This window comes from Salvelinus namaycush, chromosome 14 (assembly GCF_016432855.1).
Source record: "Salvelinus namaycush isolate Seneca chromosome 14, SaNama_1.0, whole genome shotgun sequence".
Lineage (NCBI taxonomy): Eukaryota > Metazoa > Chordata > Actinopteri > Salmoniformes > Salmonidae > Salvelinus > Salvelinus namaycush.
In genome coordinates, this window is record NC_052320.1 from 10,472,034 (window position 1) to 10,487,139 (window position 15,106).

A 15,106-nucleotide genomic window follows, 5' to 3' on the forward strand; every position below is an offset into this window, starting at 1 on the left:
AACTCCACATCTGACCACGGTAGACTTTTTCTGTTCTTCAACATGATCCCAAACCTGCCTGCTGTTTTACCTCCATTCAAAGCGTACTGTACATTACCTGGGTACATCACAGTAGTGCTTCCAGAAGTTGATGTCAGGCATAAGATAAGATAGTACTTTAAAGGGCCAGGAGATTTTCATTATCGTGACCCTTTACCTGTCCAGGAACAACTCTGGGCCCTAGCTACAGTTTAACTCCTGCCCCTAGGCCTGTTGCCACATTGTGTATTTCTCAGTGTCACAAATCAAAGTATGTCTGTCTGTGTCTGCAGGCTATGGCTTTGTAGACTTTGACAGTCCGTCAGCAGCACAGAAAGCAGTGACAGCACTGAAGGCTGGTGGAGTCCAGGCTCAGATGGCTAAGGTAAGACGTCTCGTCCTCCCTAACTCGTCTCCTGCCTATGAGTGTGTGTGGGGGGACTTTCGTATGTATGTGTGTGCACCGAGTGGTGTGTGTCTTAGAGAGGTGCTCGGGGAGTGTGTCCAGGCAGGCAGCTACTGCTTCCTCAGCACCCTGTACAAAGGGCTAGCCTGTTCTCCTTGGTGGTGAGGCAGGAGGCTGCGTCACTGTCTGAGCAGCTTTCTCCCCCAGCCTTCCCAGCCCAGTCACCAGGGCCCAGCCATGAGCCTCGGCCCACCGGCCAGCCCCTCGGCACAATCTCAAACCACACATTTGGCAACCATAAACTCTCACACACAGCTCCAACCTCAGCCTCAGTGCCACATCATCAACAACACACACCAAACACACACTTTAAAACCACACACATACTGTTCCAACCATCACCGTCACACGCCAAACACCACAGAGAAGCTGATCTCACCTTGGGCTGGATCACTGACATTCACAAAAGGGTTCTCACTAGTGTTGCAAAATTGCGGGAACTTCAATACATTCACTGATTTTCCAGAAATCCTGATTGGCGGATACCGGATGTCCTCCTTGTTCCGGCATTCCTTTTTTTGCAACTTTAGTTCTCGCATACCGAATAACTCACATGTATTATTTCAGTCTGTTTGTCTGGCATTCATTAGGAGGTTTACAACCTCATTGTTCATTAGGAGGTTTACAACCTCATTGTTCATTGGGAGCGTTTACAACCTCATTGTTCATTGGGAGCGTTTACAACCTCATTGTTCATTGGGAGGTTTACAACCTCATTGTTCATTAGGAGGTTTACAACCTCATTGTTCATTAGGAGGTTTACAACCTCATTGTTCATTGGGAGGTTTACAACATCATTGTTCATTGGGAGGTTTACAACCTCATTGTTCATTGGGAGGTTTACAACCTCATTGTTCATTGGGAGGTTTACAACCTCATTGTTCATTGGGAGGTTTACAACCTCATTGTTCATTAGGAGGTTTACAACCTCATTGTTCATTAGGAGGTTTACAACCTCATTGTTCATTAGGAGGTTTACAACCTCATTGTTCATTGGGAGGTTTACAACCTCATTGTTCATTGGGAGGTTTACAACCTCATTGTTCATTGGGAGGTTTACAACCTCATTGTTCATTGGGAGGTTTACAACCTCATTGTTCATTGGGAGGTTTACAACCTCATTGTTCATTGGGAGGTTTACAACCTCATTGTTCATTGGGTGGTTTACAACCTCATTGTTCATTGGGTGGTTTACAACCTCATTGTTCATTGGGTGGTTTACAACCTCATTGTTCATTGGGTGGTTTACAACCTCATTGTTCATTGGGTGGTTTACAACCTCATTGTTCATTGGGTGGTTTACAACCTCATTGTTCATTGGGTGGTTTACAACCTCATTGTTCATTGGGTGGTTTACAACCTCATTGTTCATTGGGTGGTTTACAACCTCATTGTTCATTGGGTGTTTTACAACCTCATTGTTCATTGGGAGGTTTACAACCTCATTGTTCATTAGGAGGTTTACAACCGCATTGTTCATTAGGAGTTTTACAACCTAGTGAGTCATTTTTTTAAATTAACTTTTTACCCCTTTTTCTCCCCAATTTCGTGATATCCAATTGGTAGTTACAGTCTTGTCCCATCGCTGCAACTCCCGTATGGACTTGAGAGAGGCGAAGGTCAAGAGCCATGCGTCCTCCGAAACACGTCCCCGCCAAGCCACACTGCTTCTTGACACACTGCTCGCTTAACCCGGAAGCCAGCCGCACCAATGTGTTGGAGGAAACATCGTACACCTGGCGACCGTGTCAGCGTGCATGCAAACCCTCCCCTAACCCGGACGACGCTGGGCCAAATGTGCGCCGCCTCATGGTTCTCCCAATCGCGGCCGGCTGCGACACGCTGGGATTGAATCCTGGGTCTGTAGTGACGCCTCTAGCACTGCGATGCAGTGCCTTAGACCACTGCGCTACTGGGGAGGCCCTCGTGAGTCATTTCTGGTGAAATTCTCCTCTGCTTTGTTCTGATCCTGTGTGTGTGTGTGTGTGTGTGTGTGTGTGTGTGTGTGTGTGTGTGTGTGTGTGTGTGTGTGTGTGTGTGTGTGTGTGTGTGTGTGTGTGTGTGTGTTCCTCAGTGAGCTGTGTGTGTGTGTGTTCCTCAGTGAGCTGTGTGTGTGTGTGTGTTCCTCGGTGAGCTGTGTGTGTGTGTGTGTGTGTGTGTTCCTCGTGGGCTGTGTGTGTGTGTTCCTCGTGGGCTGTGTGTGTGTGTGTTCCTCGTGGGCTGTGTGTGTGTGTGTTCCTCGTGGGCTGTGTGTGTGTGTGTGTGTGTGTTCCTCGTGGGCTGTGTGTGTGTGTGTGTGTGTTCCTCGTGGGCTGTGTGTGTGTGTTCCTCGTGGGCTGTGTGTGTTCCTCGTGGGCTGTGTGTGTTCCTCGTAGGCTGTGTGTGTGTGTGTGTGTGTGTGTGTGTTCCTCGTGGGCTGTGTGTGTGTGTGTTCCTCGTGGGCTGTGTGTGTGCGTGTTCCTTGTGGGCTGTGTGTGTGTGTTCATTGTGGGCTGTGTGTGTTCCTCGTGGGCTGTGTGTGTGTGTGTGTGTTCCTCGTGGGCTGTGTGTGTGTGTGTTCCTCGCGGGCTGTGTGTGTGTGTGTGTTCCTCGTGGGCTGTGTGTGTGAGTGTGTCCCTCTGTGTTCCTTGTAGAGAGGACTCACCTTCAATACAGGTCACAGTGATTAAACTATGCATAATTCATGATGTAGATTAATCTGAAATGCATTTTATAGTGTTTTAATCACATTGACAAACTAATGAATATGCAAAACCGTTCTGGTTGAGATTCAGATACGCTATCATACAGCTATCTTACTTTGCTGTTATTCAAATTCAGTTTGTTTGGGCAGGCAGGTAGCATATGGAGTAGAAGTGGAAAATCACTTGAATTAATCAAAAGCATAATTCAGGTATTTCAAGAAAAACTCCAAAAGTTTTTCCGAGGACTTCTTGACTCTGAGTTTCAGATGGCATTTGTCATAGCTGAAGAGCGTTGGGCCAGTAACCATCATTTTACTGATATATGCAAGCCAGTAGAGCATATGAATTCAAGGTCAGGATGCATTATGCATGTGACTGACACATTTTGTCATGCCCTGGTCAGATCCCCATTGGGAATATGATGGTGTGTGGAGCCATAGAAATGAATCAGAATGATTTCCAAAAGTCTGTAGATCTCTGTCCAAATCTGAAGATCTCTGTCCAAATCTGAAGATCTCTGTCCAAAGATCACACAATCATTGTAGAGAATATCTGTGGAGACTCAGAGCCCATTGCATAGCAATTATACTGCGATATGATATTACCTGACTGAAGCATGAACCCTCTGTCCTGTTAACACAGCTAGTCTAACACAATGGACCTGTTTTCTCTCTCCTCAGTGACTGGCTGTATAATAACGTGTTGAGGATAGGGAGAGGGGGGGGGGACAGAGAGAGAGCGAGGCAGAGCGAAAGAAGGGGTTAGAGAGAGTGAGGCAGAGAGAGAGTGAGGCCGAGGTAGAGGGGTGGTTAGAGGCAGAGCAAGAGAAGGGGTTAGAGGGAGTGCGGCAGAGAGAGAGAGAGGGAGTGCGGCAGAGAGAGAGAGAGAGGGAGTGCGGCAGAGAGAGAGGGAGTGCGGCAGAGAGAGAGGGAGTGAGGCAGAGAGAGGGGGAGTGAGGCAGAGAGAGGGGGAGTGAGAGGCGGTTAGAGGGAGTGAGGCAGAGAGTGAGGCAGAGAGAGGTGGTTAGAGGGAGTGAGGCAGAGTGAGGCAGAGAGAGAGGTGGTTAGAGGAAGAGAGGCAGAGAGAGGGAGTGAGGCAGAGAGAGGGAGTGCGGCAGAGAGAGGTAGAGAGAAAGAACCCTCTCTTCAGTGAGGTCAGATGAAGTCTAGCCAGACTGTCTTTCTCTAGATCTCCACTTCATCCCCCTCTTTTACCTCTACCCTGCTTCTATCTTCCTGTTTCCCTCCTTCAGCTCCCATTTATCATCCACGTAGGAACCACACAGATAATATCTCACAATTGTTTCTGCCAGATATCTTATATAATTTCCTCAAGTTTAGAAAGTCAACTGAATGCCGTAGCCTAGCCCTGCCTCAGGTGTGTATGTTGTTAAAGGCCTCTCACTCTCTTTCATCTCTCTGTCTGTAATCCAGCAACAGGAACAAGACCCCATTCACTAACCTGTACATCTCCAACCTGCCTGTGTCTATGGACGAGCAGATTTAACCCTGTACCTCCCTCCCTCTCTCTCTCCCTCTCCCCACAGCAACAGGAGCAGGACCCCACTAACCTGTACATCTCCAACCTGCCTGTGTCTTTGGATGAGCAGGAGCTGGAGAATATGCTGAAGCCCTTCAGTCAGGTCATCTCTACACGCATCCTCAGAGACGCCAACGGCACCAGCAGAGGAGTGGGCTTTGCCAGGTAAACCATTTCTACACCTCTCACCTGAAAACAAAGTCTAAGTTCACAGCTATGTAGGAGAAGTATAAACAGACTCCCTCATGCTGAGTAATGCGTACCTCGATATTTAAACAGTGACAAATGCAATGTTATGGGTACATATATCTTTGTCAACGCGTGGCCACCATCAGCAGGGTCGTCCGCAACCGGAAGCACTCGGTTTAGGGCAAAAGCATAGAGGAAGAGGCGGAGCCTGAAAACCTAATGCTTCCGGTTTCTGTAGACCCCGCTCAGATGTTTCTTTACGCCTGCTACGTCAGGTTAAGGCAGAGCTGGCTTGCCAGGTGAACTCAACTATCTGCCTGACCCTCTGCTGGTCATTGGCGATAGTACATCACATCCTCCTTTAAATCACACTTTCTTTTCAGGATGGAGTCAACAGAGAAATGTGAGACGATCATTCAACATTTCAATGGCAAATATATCAAGACTCCACCTGGAGTTCCAGGTGAGACATGTCTATCTGAACAGGTGTTATTTTTATCAGACAGTTCTGTATGAAGCGAAGGAGCAGGTCAGGAGTAACAGAAAGGCTCGTCCACAGTACCTGGAGTCACTGTCCTATTTTAATAAACAATATACACACAGAATACGCCCCTTCAGTGTTCCACAGTCACTCAACCCTCTTCCTCTCCTCCCCTCCACAGTGCCCTCGGAACCCCTGTTATGTAAGTTTGCAGACGGAGGACAGAAGAAGAGACAGAGCCAGGGAAAGTACCTGCAGCATGGCCGTCCCTGGACAAGAGATGGAGAAACGGTGAGTTCTCATTGAGACAGTAAACAGTCTGCTATCGTCCCCGTAGCCTCTCATTTTATCAAGGCTGTTCAGGTCATTTTATCAAGGCTGTTCAGGTCATTTTATCAAGGCTGTTCAGGTCATTTTATCAAGGCTGTTCAGGTCATTTTATCAAGGCTGTTCAGGTCATTTTATCAAGGCTGTTCAGGTCATTTTATCAAGGCTGTTCAGGTCATTTTATCAAGGCTGTTCAGGTCATTTTATCAAGGCTGTTCAGGTCATTTTCTACTCTATCAAGTACAATAATGTTAAAGCTAATATGTCTGTCTTGTTCCAACTTCTATCTGGTGAGGTATTTCTCAGTCAAATGCAGGGGCTCCCAAGTGGCACAGCAGTCTAACGCACTGCATTGCAGTGCTAGAAGTGTCACTACAGACCCTGATTTGACCCCAAGTCCCATAGGGTGGCGCACAATTGGACCATCGTCGTCCGGGTTAGGGGAGGGTTTGGCCTGGGTAGGCTATCATTGTAATTAAGAATTTGTTCTTAACTAACTTGCCTAGTTAAATAAAGGTTAAAGAAAATAAAAAAATCTAATGTAATACTGTATGTGTTCTTACTGCATGTATCTGTTTGACCACAGGGAGGAATGACACTGACCTATGACCCCACCACAGCCTTACAGAACGGGTGAGTTCAGATACTCCACTAAACCTCACAGAGATAATCCTAGACATATGTACTGCAGGGGAAGCAGTATGTGTTGGATACTGATGGCTTTCTTCTCTCTGTCTGTCTCTGTCTCTCTCTGTGTGTGTGTGTCTCCAGGTTCTACTCAGCTCCCTACAGTATGGCCCCTAACAGAATGATCGCTCAGACCTCCCTCTCCCCCTACATGCATTCTCCTGTTAATACCTACCAGGTCAGGACAGTCTGTTGTATCTCTCCTGTTAATACCTACCAGGTTAGGACAGTCTGTTGTATCTCTCCTGTTAATACCTACCAGGTCAGGACAGTCTGTTGTATCTCTCCTGTTAATACCTACCAGGTCAGAACAGTCTGTTGTATCTCTCCTGTTAATACCTACCAGGTCAGGACAGTCTGTTGTATCTCTCCTGTTAATACCTACCAGGTCAGGACAGTCTGTTGTATCTCTCCTGTTAATACCTACCAGGTCAGGACAGTCTGTTGTATCTCTCCTGTTAATACCTACCAGGTTAGGACAGTCTGTTGTATCTCTCCTGTTAATACCTACCAGGTCAGGACAGTCTGTTGTATCTCTCCTGTTAATACCTACCAGGTCAGGACAGTCTGTTGTATCTCTCCTGTTAATACCTACCAGGTCAGGACAGTCTGTTTTATCTCTCCTGTTAATACCTACCAGGTCAGGACAGTCTGTTGTATCTCTCCTGTTAATACCTACCAGGTCAGGACAGTCTGTTGTATCTCTCCTGTTAATACCTACCAGGTCAGGACAGTCTGTTGTATCTCTCCTGTTAATACCTACCAGGTCAGGACAGTCTGTTGTATCTCTCCTGTTAATACCTACCAGGTCAGAACAGTCTGTTGTATCTCTCCTGTTAATACCTACCAGGTCAGAACAGTCTGTTGTATCTCTCCTGTTAATACCTACCAGGTCAGGACAGTCTGTTGTATCTCTCCTGTTAATACCTACCAGGTCAGGACAGTCTGTTGTATCTCTCCTGTTAATACCTACCAGGTCAGGACAGTCTGTTGTATCTCTCCTGTAAATACTGTACCTACCAGGTCAGGACAGTCTGTTGTATCTCTACTGTTAATACCTACCAGGTCAGGACAGTCTGTTGTATGTCTCCTGTAAATACTGTATCGACCAGGTCAGAACAGTCTGTTGTATCTCTCCTGTTAATACCTACCAGGTCAGGACAGTCTGTTGTATCTCTCCTGTTAATACCTACCAGGTCAGGACAGTCTGTTGTATCTCTCCTGTTAATACCTACCAGGTCAGGATAGTCTGTTGTATCTCTCCTGTTAATACCTACCAGGTCAGGAGAGTCTGTTGTATCTCTCCTGTAAATACTGTACCTACCAGGTCAGGACAGTCTGTTGTATCTCTCCTGTTAATACCTACCAGGTCAGGACAGTCTGTTGTATCTCTCCTGTAAATACCTACCAGGTCAGTACACTGTCAGTTGTCCCATGTGTCTCAGTTGGTAGAGCATGGTGCTTTCAATGCCAGGGTTGTGGCTTTAATTCCCACGGGGGACCAGTACAAAATAGTATGAAAATGTATGCACTCACTACTGTAAGTTGCTCTGGATAAGAGTGTCTGCTAAATTAATAAAAATGTGTATGTATTTCTCCTATAAATACCTAAAAGCTCAGTACACCGTCTGTTTTGGGGGAGGGAAGCAGCTAACTTCATGTAATCTTACACATTTGTCCATGGGTCTGGGTCAAAGAGAAAAATGTGCTGTTTTATAGCAAATCTCATGCTATTCTACACTTTTTGCAATGAGGCAGAGAGAAAATGTTATTTTAAGCTAATTTCCTGCTATTCTACACATTTTTACATGAGACTGAGAGAAAATGTTGCATTTTTAAAGCTAATTAAAGCTTAAATATAGGTATGTTGACTGTGATAAAGGCACTGGATCATGAGCTGTCTTGTTTGCTAAATGAACAAATAACGTAGGCGGTGGCATGGTGCATATAGCCATAGAAGCACAGTGACATATGCCTCAATGTGGTCATATTGGTGGCTTATTGGGGGTGTGGCTTTCAGTTAGTTATTTTTGGCAACCAATTCCGTGAGCGTGAATGTCATTCCAGTTCAACTGTTCTGTTATATTTAATCATATCTGACCAACCCAGTGCCCTGCTTGCTAGGAATCGGTCTGTTGGTGTTTGCATGTTTAGGTAAAACACTGACAAATAAAAAGCATAAAAAATGCTCAATCTGATTGGGTGGGCCTGGCTCCGCCCCTGACAGTCTATTGTATTTCTCCTGTAAATACCTACCTGGTCAGTACATGGTCTATTGTATTTCTCCTGTAAATACCTACCTGGTCAGTACATGGTCTATTGTATTTCTCCTGTAAATACCTACCTGGTCAGTACATGGTCTATTGTATTTCTCCTGTAAATACCTACCTGGTCAGTACATGGTCTATTGTATTTCTCCTGTAAATACCTACCTGGTCAGTACATGGTCTATTGTATTTATCCTGTAAATACCTACCTGGTCAGTACATGGTCTATTGTATTTCTCCTGTAAATACCTACCTGGTCAGTACATGGTCTATTGTATTTCTCCTGTAAATACCTACTTGGTCAGTACACAGTCTGTTGTATTGCTATGGATGTATTACTGTGTAAAGAGGATGTATTTCTTATTTTGAAAATCTGCAAAAATCAATCTTATGTTGTGTTTTCACTCTGCTGCAGATCCACAGTCCACAGTCCTGGATGCATCATCAGTCGTACCTCATGCAGACCTCAGTAAGTTGTACCCACCAAAACTGTTATTGTGGGTCTGTTACTGCCTATTAGTGAATCAGTGTGATCCGTCTCCGTGTATCTCTCTCTGTTTGAGAGAGACACACCTGCTAAGGATAAACAAATGCTCTCTGTGATGTTTGAGCTGAGACACCTGTGTGTATGTGCATACATGCATTTCTGTTTGTCTGTGTGTATGATAACTATCTGTGTGTGTCCTTAGGGCCAACTCCTGACACAGGGCATGGACCACACCATGTCCATCCAGCCCACCTCTATGATGGGGCCTCCCACACAGCAGCTCAGCCACCTCTCTATGGGCAGCAGTGGCACGGTCAGTCCCCACAGAACACAACTATAGACACCTAGATACATACATTGGACAAAGACATTGTGTTCGCAGTGCAATTCCTAATGCCACTTTCCATCCCCCCATGAAGACAGTTTTATTCAGACACATGAATAGATTCTAAAATGATTCCTTTCTAATATGTTTCTCCTCTCTATTTTAGTACATGCCGGCAAACACATCAATGCAAGGGACCTACATCCCTCAGTACACCCAAGTGCCCCAAACCAACGTTTCAGTCGAGGTAAGAAACGTCCTCCTACACAGTCACTTCACTGACGGTTCAATGATCAGTTGATCCTCCTCACCTCTTCAATATGTTAACAGAAACTTCCCGTCCTACAACAGGTTGCCCTGGAGACGCCCACAGAACACCCAGACTACTCCTACCAGCACAGCAAGTGAAGAGGAGACACTGGTGGGTTTACTAGAGTCTGTCTCCTGGGCAACCTGCCGTCCGTACAGCTCAGCTCATAGTGACTCTGGGCAGTACACACCAGACAGACGGAGGAATACGGACCAGACTGTCACACTAAAGACAAAAGGATATTTTCAAATCAGAGGTTATGGTAAACTGTTGGACACGTGGAACATCTATTTTGATAACAGAACATGACTCTATAGTCGAAGAAAGAGAAAAACACACCACACACACACACACATTATTTTCTGTGCACGTATTAACAAATTATTTTTCACATTAGTCTGGGGAGAATGAAAACCAGCAATATAAGTTACACCACCATGTGTCATTTTAGAGTCGTCCTTTAGTTTTACTTTTACATTTTTTATATGCAGATTTTTTGGGGTCATGTTATTTTTAAGCTTTTCGTCAGTTAGTTTTTGTTGCACAGATTCAAAAAGTAAATGATCATTGATTTGTTTCTTAATTTCACAATGCCATTGTTGTTTTTGTTCACTTCACGCTGCTTGTTTTAATTGTGTAATTGTTTGAAGAGAGAAGGCTGAACAAACTGCTCAAGTTACTTAGATGTGTGTCAAATCTGGTGGTATCAACTGTTTTCTCTCTAAAGGGACAAGTATTGCAGGAGAATGAAACATTATTGGAAGTGGTCTTACTGTTTCAGCACTTGGGTCCCTAGTTAAAATTGTCACAATTTAAATAGATATTTAGAAAGAACGCTTAAGACAATCAAATATATTGAAATTATTATTTCCAGATTCTGGCCAATTATAATACAACTATACAGGGAAAATGAAAAATATACACACAATAACATTTGACAGAGTAAATTAGTTTTTGGTTATATTTTGTGAATTTATTGCTAAATTGCTCCAATGCTACCCAACAACATAAATAAGTCTTTCAATTTGGTTTTAGTGGGTTAAGCTACTACCGTTTAAACAGACCCAAAGTTGTTCTTATGAGTTCATATCATTGAGTGTTGAGCTAGTAGTTTAAAGAAGTAAATTAGAGATCCAAAAAGTATGGCCAGTACTGAGATACTTTGTGTCTTTTTGATTCCAGCTTTCTCTCTGTCTGTTTGTTGATTCCTCTGTTTTTGTTTGTTTGTTTTGATTATGAGTGAAAATGTTGTTTATTTAAAGAAAGTTTTCTTGATTTAAAAAAAAATTCAGTTTAGTACTTTTAAGATTGATCAATGTTATTTTTGGTAGTATGCATTGAGTAGGTACATGTTTCCTTGGACAGTAGATTCAAATGAAAAAATTTGTTGGCTTTTTCTTTTGAAATAGTGTCTGCCAATATTGTCATTTGTGTTTTGGGTTGTGACTACAAGGAATACAGCTACGACCGGAAGTTAATTTTCGTAGCAACTTAGAACATTTTAGCTAACCCTAACCCTTTTCCTAACCTTAACCTAAGTCTCCTAACCTGCCACGATAATTCTCCTAACTTGCTTCGTAAATTCTCCTAACCTGATAGGAAGAAGGCACTTCCAGTCATAGCAGTATTCCTGCTAGTGAGAACTGTGTTTTTGTTTTTCTCCATCTCTGCTTTTATTTTCAATCACATGGAAAAGGCTTTAAATGTTTGAGATTTCCAATCCGTCTGTGTCAACAGGTTTTGGCACTTTCACACTGGTGTGCTTACTGCTCATCAGTCCAAGATAATTATGTGTTATACCTCTTAGAAATCATTTCTGAAATGTGTCCCAAATTGTAATCAGTCAGTCAGCGGTTAGGGAATACAGTGTCTGAAAAGTTATATTACCTCCTTGAGCAATGTAGAACCTTGCACAATGTTAATGTGCAAGCTTCTGAGATGTTTGAGGTCACAACTTCCATGGTTCTCAAGGCGGCTCTCAGTCACAGCAGGTACTGTGTCCATATCCTCACTCTTCTGTCCTATGTTCAGAAACTAGGCCACCATCCGAGGTCAAACCTCTAATCCGACTGTTATTTCTCAAAATGGCCAGTGATCTATGCAATTAATTTGTCTACAATAATGCAATACTTATATTTCAGGTGACAACAATGGACTGTTTGTCAATAGTGACTTTTGAAACACAAATGTATCATTCTGCTATCAGTGGCTTTCATTTGAGTTTAACTTAATCCAAAACCTCTAGTTGTAAGACTATCATTGTTGTCATAGTGACAGTGAGATGGCTGCATAAAAGGGAATGGTTCATGAGATTGGAGCAAATCCCTCAGCTATCTTGCAAAAGGCCTCACACCATCTCCTAACAATGGTATACAGACTACCTTGTCCATCCAAATAGGGTCCTTATAGTTGGTTAACCAAATATTGGTAGATTTTTTTTGTTTGTTACCAAAGACAACTTCCGGTAGGCATTTGAACATTTCTTCTAAATGATCAATGCTGTAGAACAAATCTGTAATTTGTTTTTCCTTGTTCCTTTCCATTGATTTGTTGACACTAGTAATAATCTTTATGAATTATGCCATTAATTCATTTGTGGTAGGAAGTAAGAATCACAGAAATGCCTTAGATTTCATCAAGAGGGGATTTAAAGGGAGCTACACTACATTGCTATCTGGAAACATTCATCCATTGTCTGCAAATGTTTTGATACACAGGAATACTTCTCTTAGATATGTAGTATCAGTCTTAGGAAACCACAATTCAATGTTTGATACACAGGAATACTTCTCTTAGATATGTAGTATCAGTCTTAGGAAACCACAATTCAATGTTTGATACACAGGAATACTTCTCTTAGATATGTAGTATCAGTCTTAGGAAACCACAATTCAATGTTTGATACACCGGAATACTTCTCTTAGATATGTAGTATCAGTCTTAGGAAACCACAATTCAATGTTTGATACACCGGAATACTTCTCTTAGATATGTAGTATCAGTCTTAGGAAACCCCAAGTCAATGTTTGATACACAGGAATACTTCTCTTAGATATGTAGTATCAGTCTTAGGCAACCACAAGTCAATGTTTGATACACCGGAATACTTCTCTTAGATATGTAGTATCAGTCTTAGGAAACCCCAAGTCAATGTTTGATACACAGGAATACTTCTCTTAGATATGTAGTATCAGTCTTAGGAAACCACAAGTCAATGTTTGATACTACATATCTAAGAGAAGTATTCCGGTGTATCAGTCTTAGGAAACCACAATGTTTGATACACAGGAATACTTCTCTTAGATATGTAGTATCAGTCTTAGGAAACCACAATGTTTGATACACTATCCGTCATCATTCCAGATTGTTGTTTCACTCAAATAAAATGTTCCGCCTTAGTTTGAAATGTCAAAATGCTCTTGTCCTTTTCCATAGTTCAGATATTAATTCAGGGGTGTCATTCCATGGAGGGCCTAGTAGTGTCTGCTGGTTTTCCCTTTCAATTAAGACCTACAGTGCATTTGGAAAGTATTCAGACCGCTTCACTTTTCAACATTGTTACATTACAGCCTTATTATAAAATGGATAAATACAATGTTTTCCTTATCTACACACAATACCCCATAATGACAAAGTGAAAACAGATTTGTATTAGAAATGTATTTACATAAGTATTCAGACACTTTGCTATGAGACTCAAAATTGAGCTCAGGTGCATTGTTTCCATTGATTATCCTTGATGTTTCTACAACTGGATTGGAGTCCACCTGTGGTAAATTCAATTGATTAGACATGATTTGGAAAGGCACATACCTGTCTATATAAGTCCAACAGTTGACAGTGCATGATAGAGCAAAAACCAAGACATGAGGTCGAAAGAATTGTCTGTAGAGCTCCGAGACAGGATTGTGTCGAGGCACAGATCTGGGGAAGGGTACCAAAACATTTCTGCAGCATTGAAGGTCCCAAAGAACACAGTGGCCTCCATCATTCTTAAAAATGGAAGAAGTTTGAAAACCTCAAGACTCTTCCTAGAGATGGCCGCCCGGCAAAACTGAACAATTGAGGGAGAAGGGCCTTGGTCAGGGAGGTGACCAAGAACCCGATGGTGACTCGGACAGAGCTCCAGAGTTCCTCTGTGGAGATGGGAGAACCTTCCAGAAGGACAACCATGTCTGCAGCACTCCACCAATCAGGCCTTTATAGTAGAATGGCCAGACGGAAGCCACTCCTCATTAAAAGGTACATGACAGCCCGCTTGGAGTTTGCCAAAAGGCACCTAAAAGACTAACCATGAGAAACAAGATTCTCTGGTCTGATGAAACCAAGATTGCATTCAGGCCAAAGAGATCAAAGGCTCACGACTGGAGGAAACCTGACACCATCTCTATGGTGAAGCGGGGTGGAGGCAGCATCATGCTTTGGGGATGTTTTTCAGCACCAGGGACTGGGAGACTAGTCAGGATCGAGGGAAAGATGAACGGAGCAAAGTACAGAGAGATCCTTGACAAAAACCTGCTCCTGAGCGCTCAGAACCTCCGACTGGGGCGAATGTTCACCTTCCTAGAGGACAACGACCCTAAGCACACAGCCAAGACAACGCAGGAGTGGCTTTGGGACAAGTCTCTGAATGTCCTTGAGTGGCCCAGCCAGAGCCCGGACTTGAACACGATTGAACATCTGGAGAGACCTGAAAATAGCTGTGCAGCAACGCTCCCCATCCAACCCTACAGAGCTTGAGAGGATCTGCAAAGAATGGGAAAAACTCACCACATACAGGTATGCCAAGCTTGTAGCGTCATACCCAAGAAGACTCGAGGCTGTAATCGCTGCCAAAGGTGCTTTAACAAAGTAAAGGGTTTGAATACTTTTGTAAATACATTTTCAAAAATGTCTAAAAATCTGTCATTATGGGGTATTGTGTGTAGATTAACAAGGAAAAAATATATTTCAGAATAAGGCTGAAACATAAAATGTGGAAAAAGAGTAGGGGTCTGAATACTTTCCAAATGACAACCAGGTGAGGGGAGTTACTTACTAATCAGTGACCTTAATTCATCAATCAAGTTGGAAGAGTGAAAAACCAGCAGATTCTCTGCCCTCCGTGGAATGAGTGACATGTGATGTACATGAAGAGTCCACTTGAAACATCTTGCTGCAATTTAGGATTTGAAGGTTTGCAGAGAAGTGGGTTCTAGTGATTGTACTTTTATTCACTTCTCATGTGCCACACTAGCAGGTCTTAATTGTCCTGTTCTAGACAAACACAGCTTTAAGAGGTTTTTTGGTTTGAGGTTTTTGAACTTGGTGCTTTTTTTAAATAAAA

General features: G+C 43.3%; 1 protein-coding gene across 1 annotated transcript in view; it reads left to right on the forward strand.

Moving 5' to 3' along the window:
• The window catches only part of LOC120059602 (RNA-binding motif, single-stranded-interacting protein 2-like), a 28,582-nt gene extending 16,278 nt beyond the window's left edge, over positions 1 to 12,304 (forward strand). The window contains exons 3-12 of the mRNA XM_039008732.1: positions 312 to 403; positions 4,715 to 4,872; positions 5,280 to 5,359; positions 5,559 to 5,668; positions 6,291 to 6,337; positions 6,476 to 6,569; positions 9,074 to 9,127; positions 9,348 to 9,458; positions 9,637 to 9,717; positions 9,822 to 12,304. Coding sequence (XP_038864660.1) covers positions 312 to 403; positions 4,715 to 4,872; positions 5,280 to 5,359; positions 5,559 to 5,668; positions 6,291 to 6,337; positions 6,476 to 6,569; positions 9,074 to 9,127; positions 9,348 to 9,458; positions 9,637 to 9,717; positions 9,822 to 9,878 — 884 coding nt within the window. The 3' untranslated portion in view covers positions 9,879 to 12,304. The remainder of the gene's footprint in view (positions 1 to 311; positions 404 to 4,714; positions 4,873 to 5,279; positions 5,360 to 5,558; positions 5,669 to 6,290; positions 6,338 to 6,475; positions 6,570 to 9,073; positions 9,128 to 9,347; positions 9,459 to 9,636; positions 9,718 to 9,821) is intronic.
• The last annotated feature ends 2,802 nt before the right edge of the window (positions 12,305 to 15,106 follow it).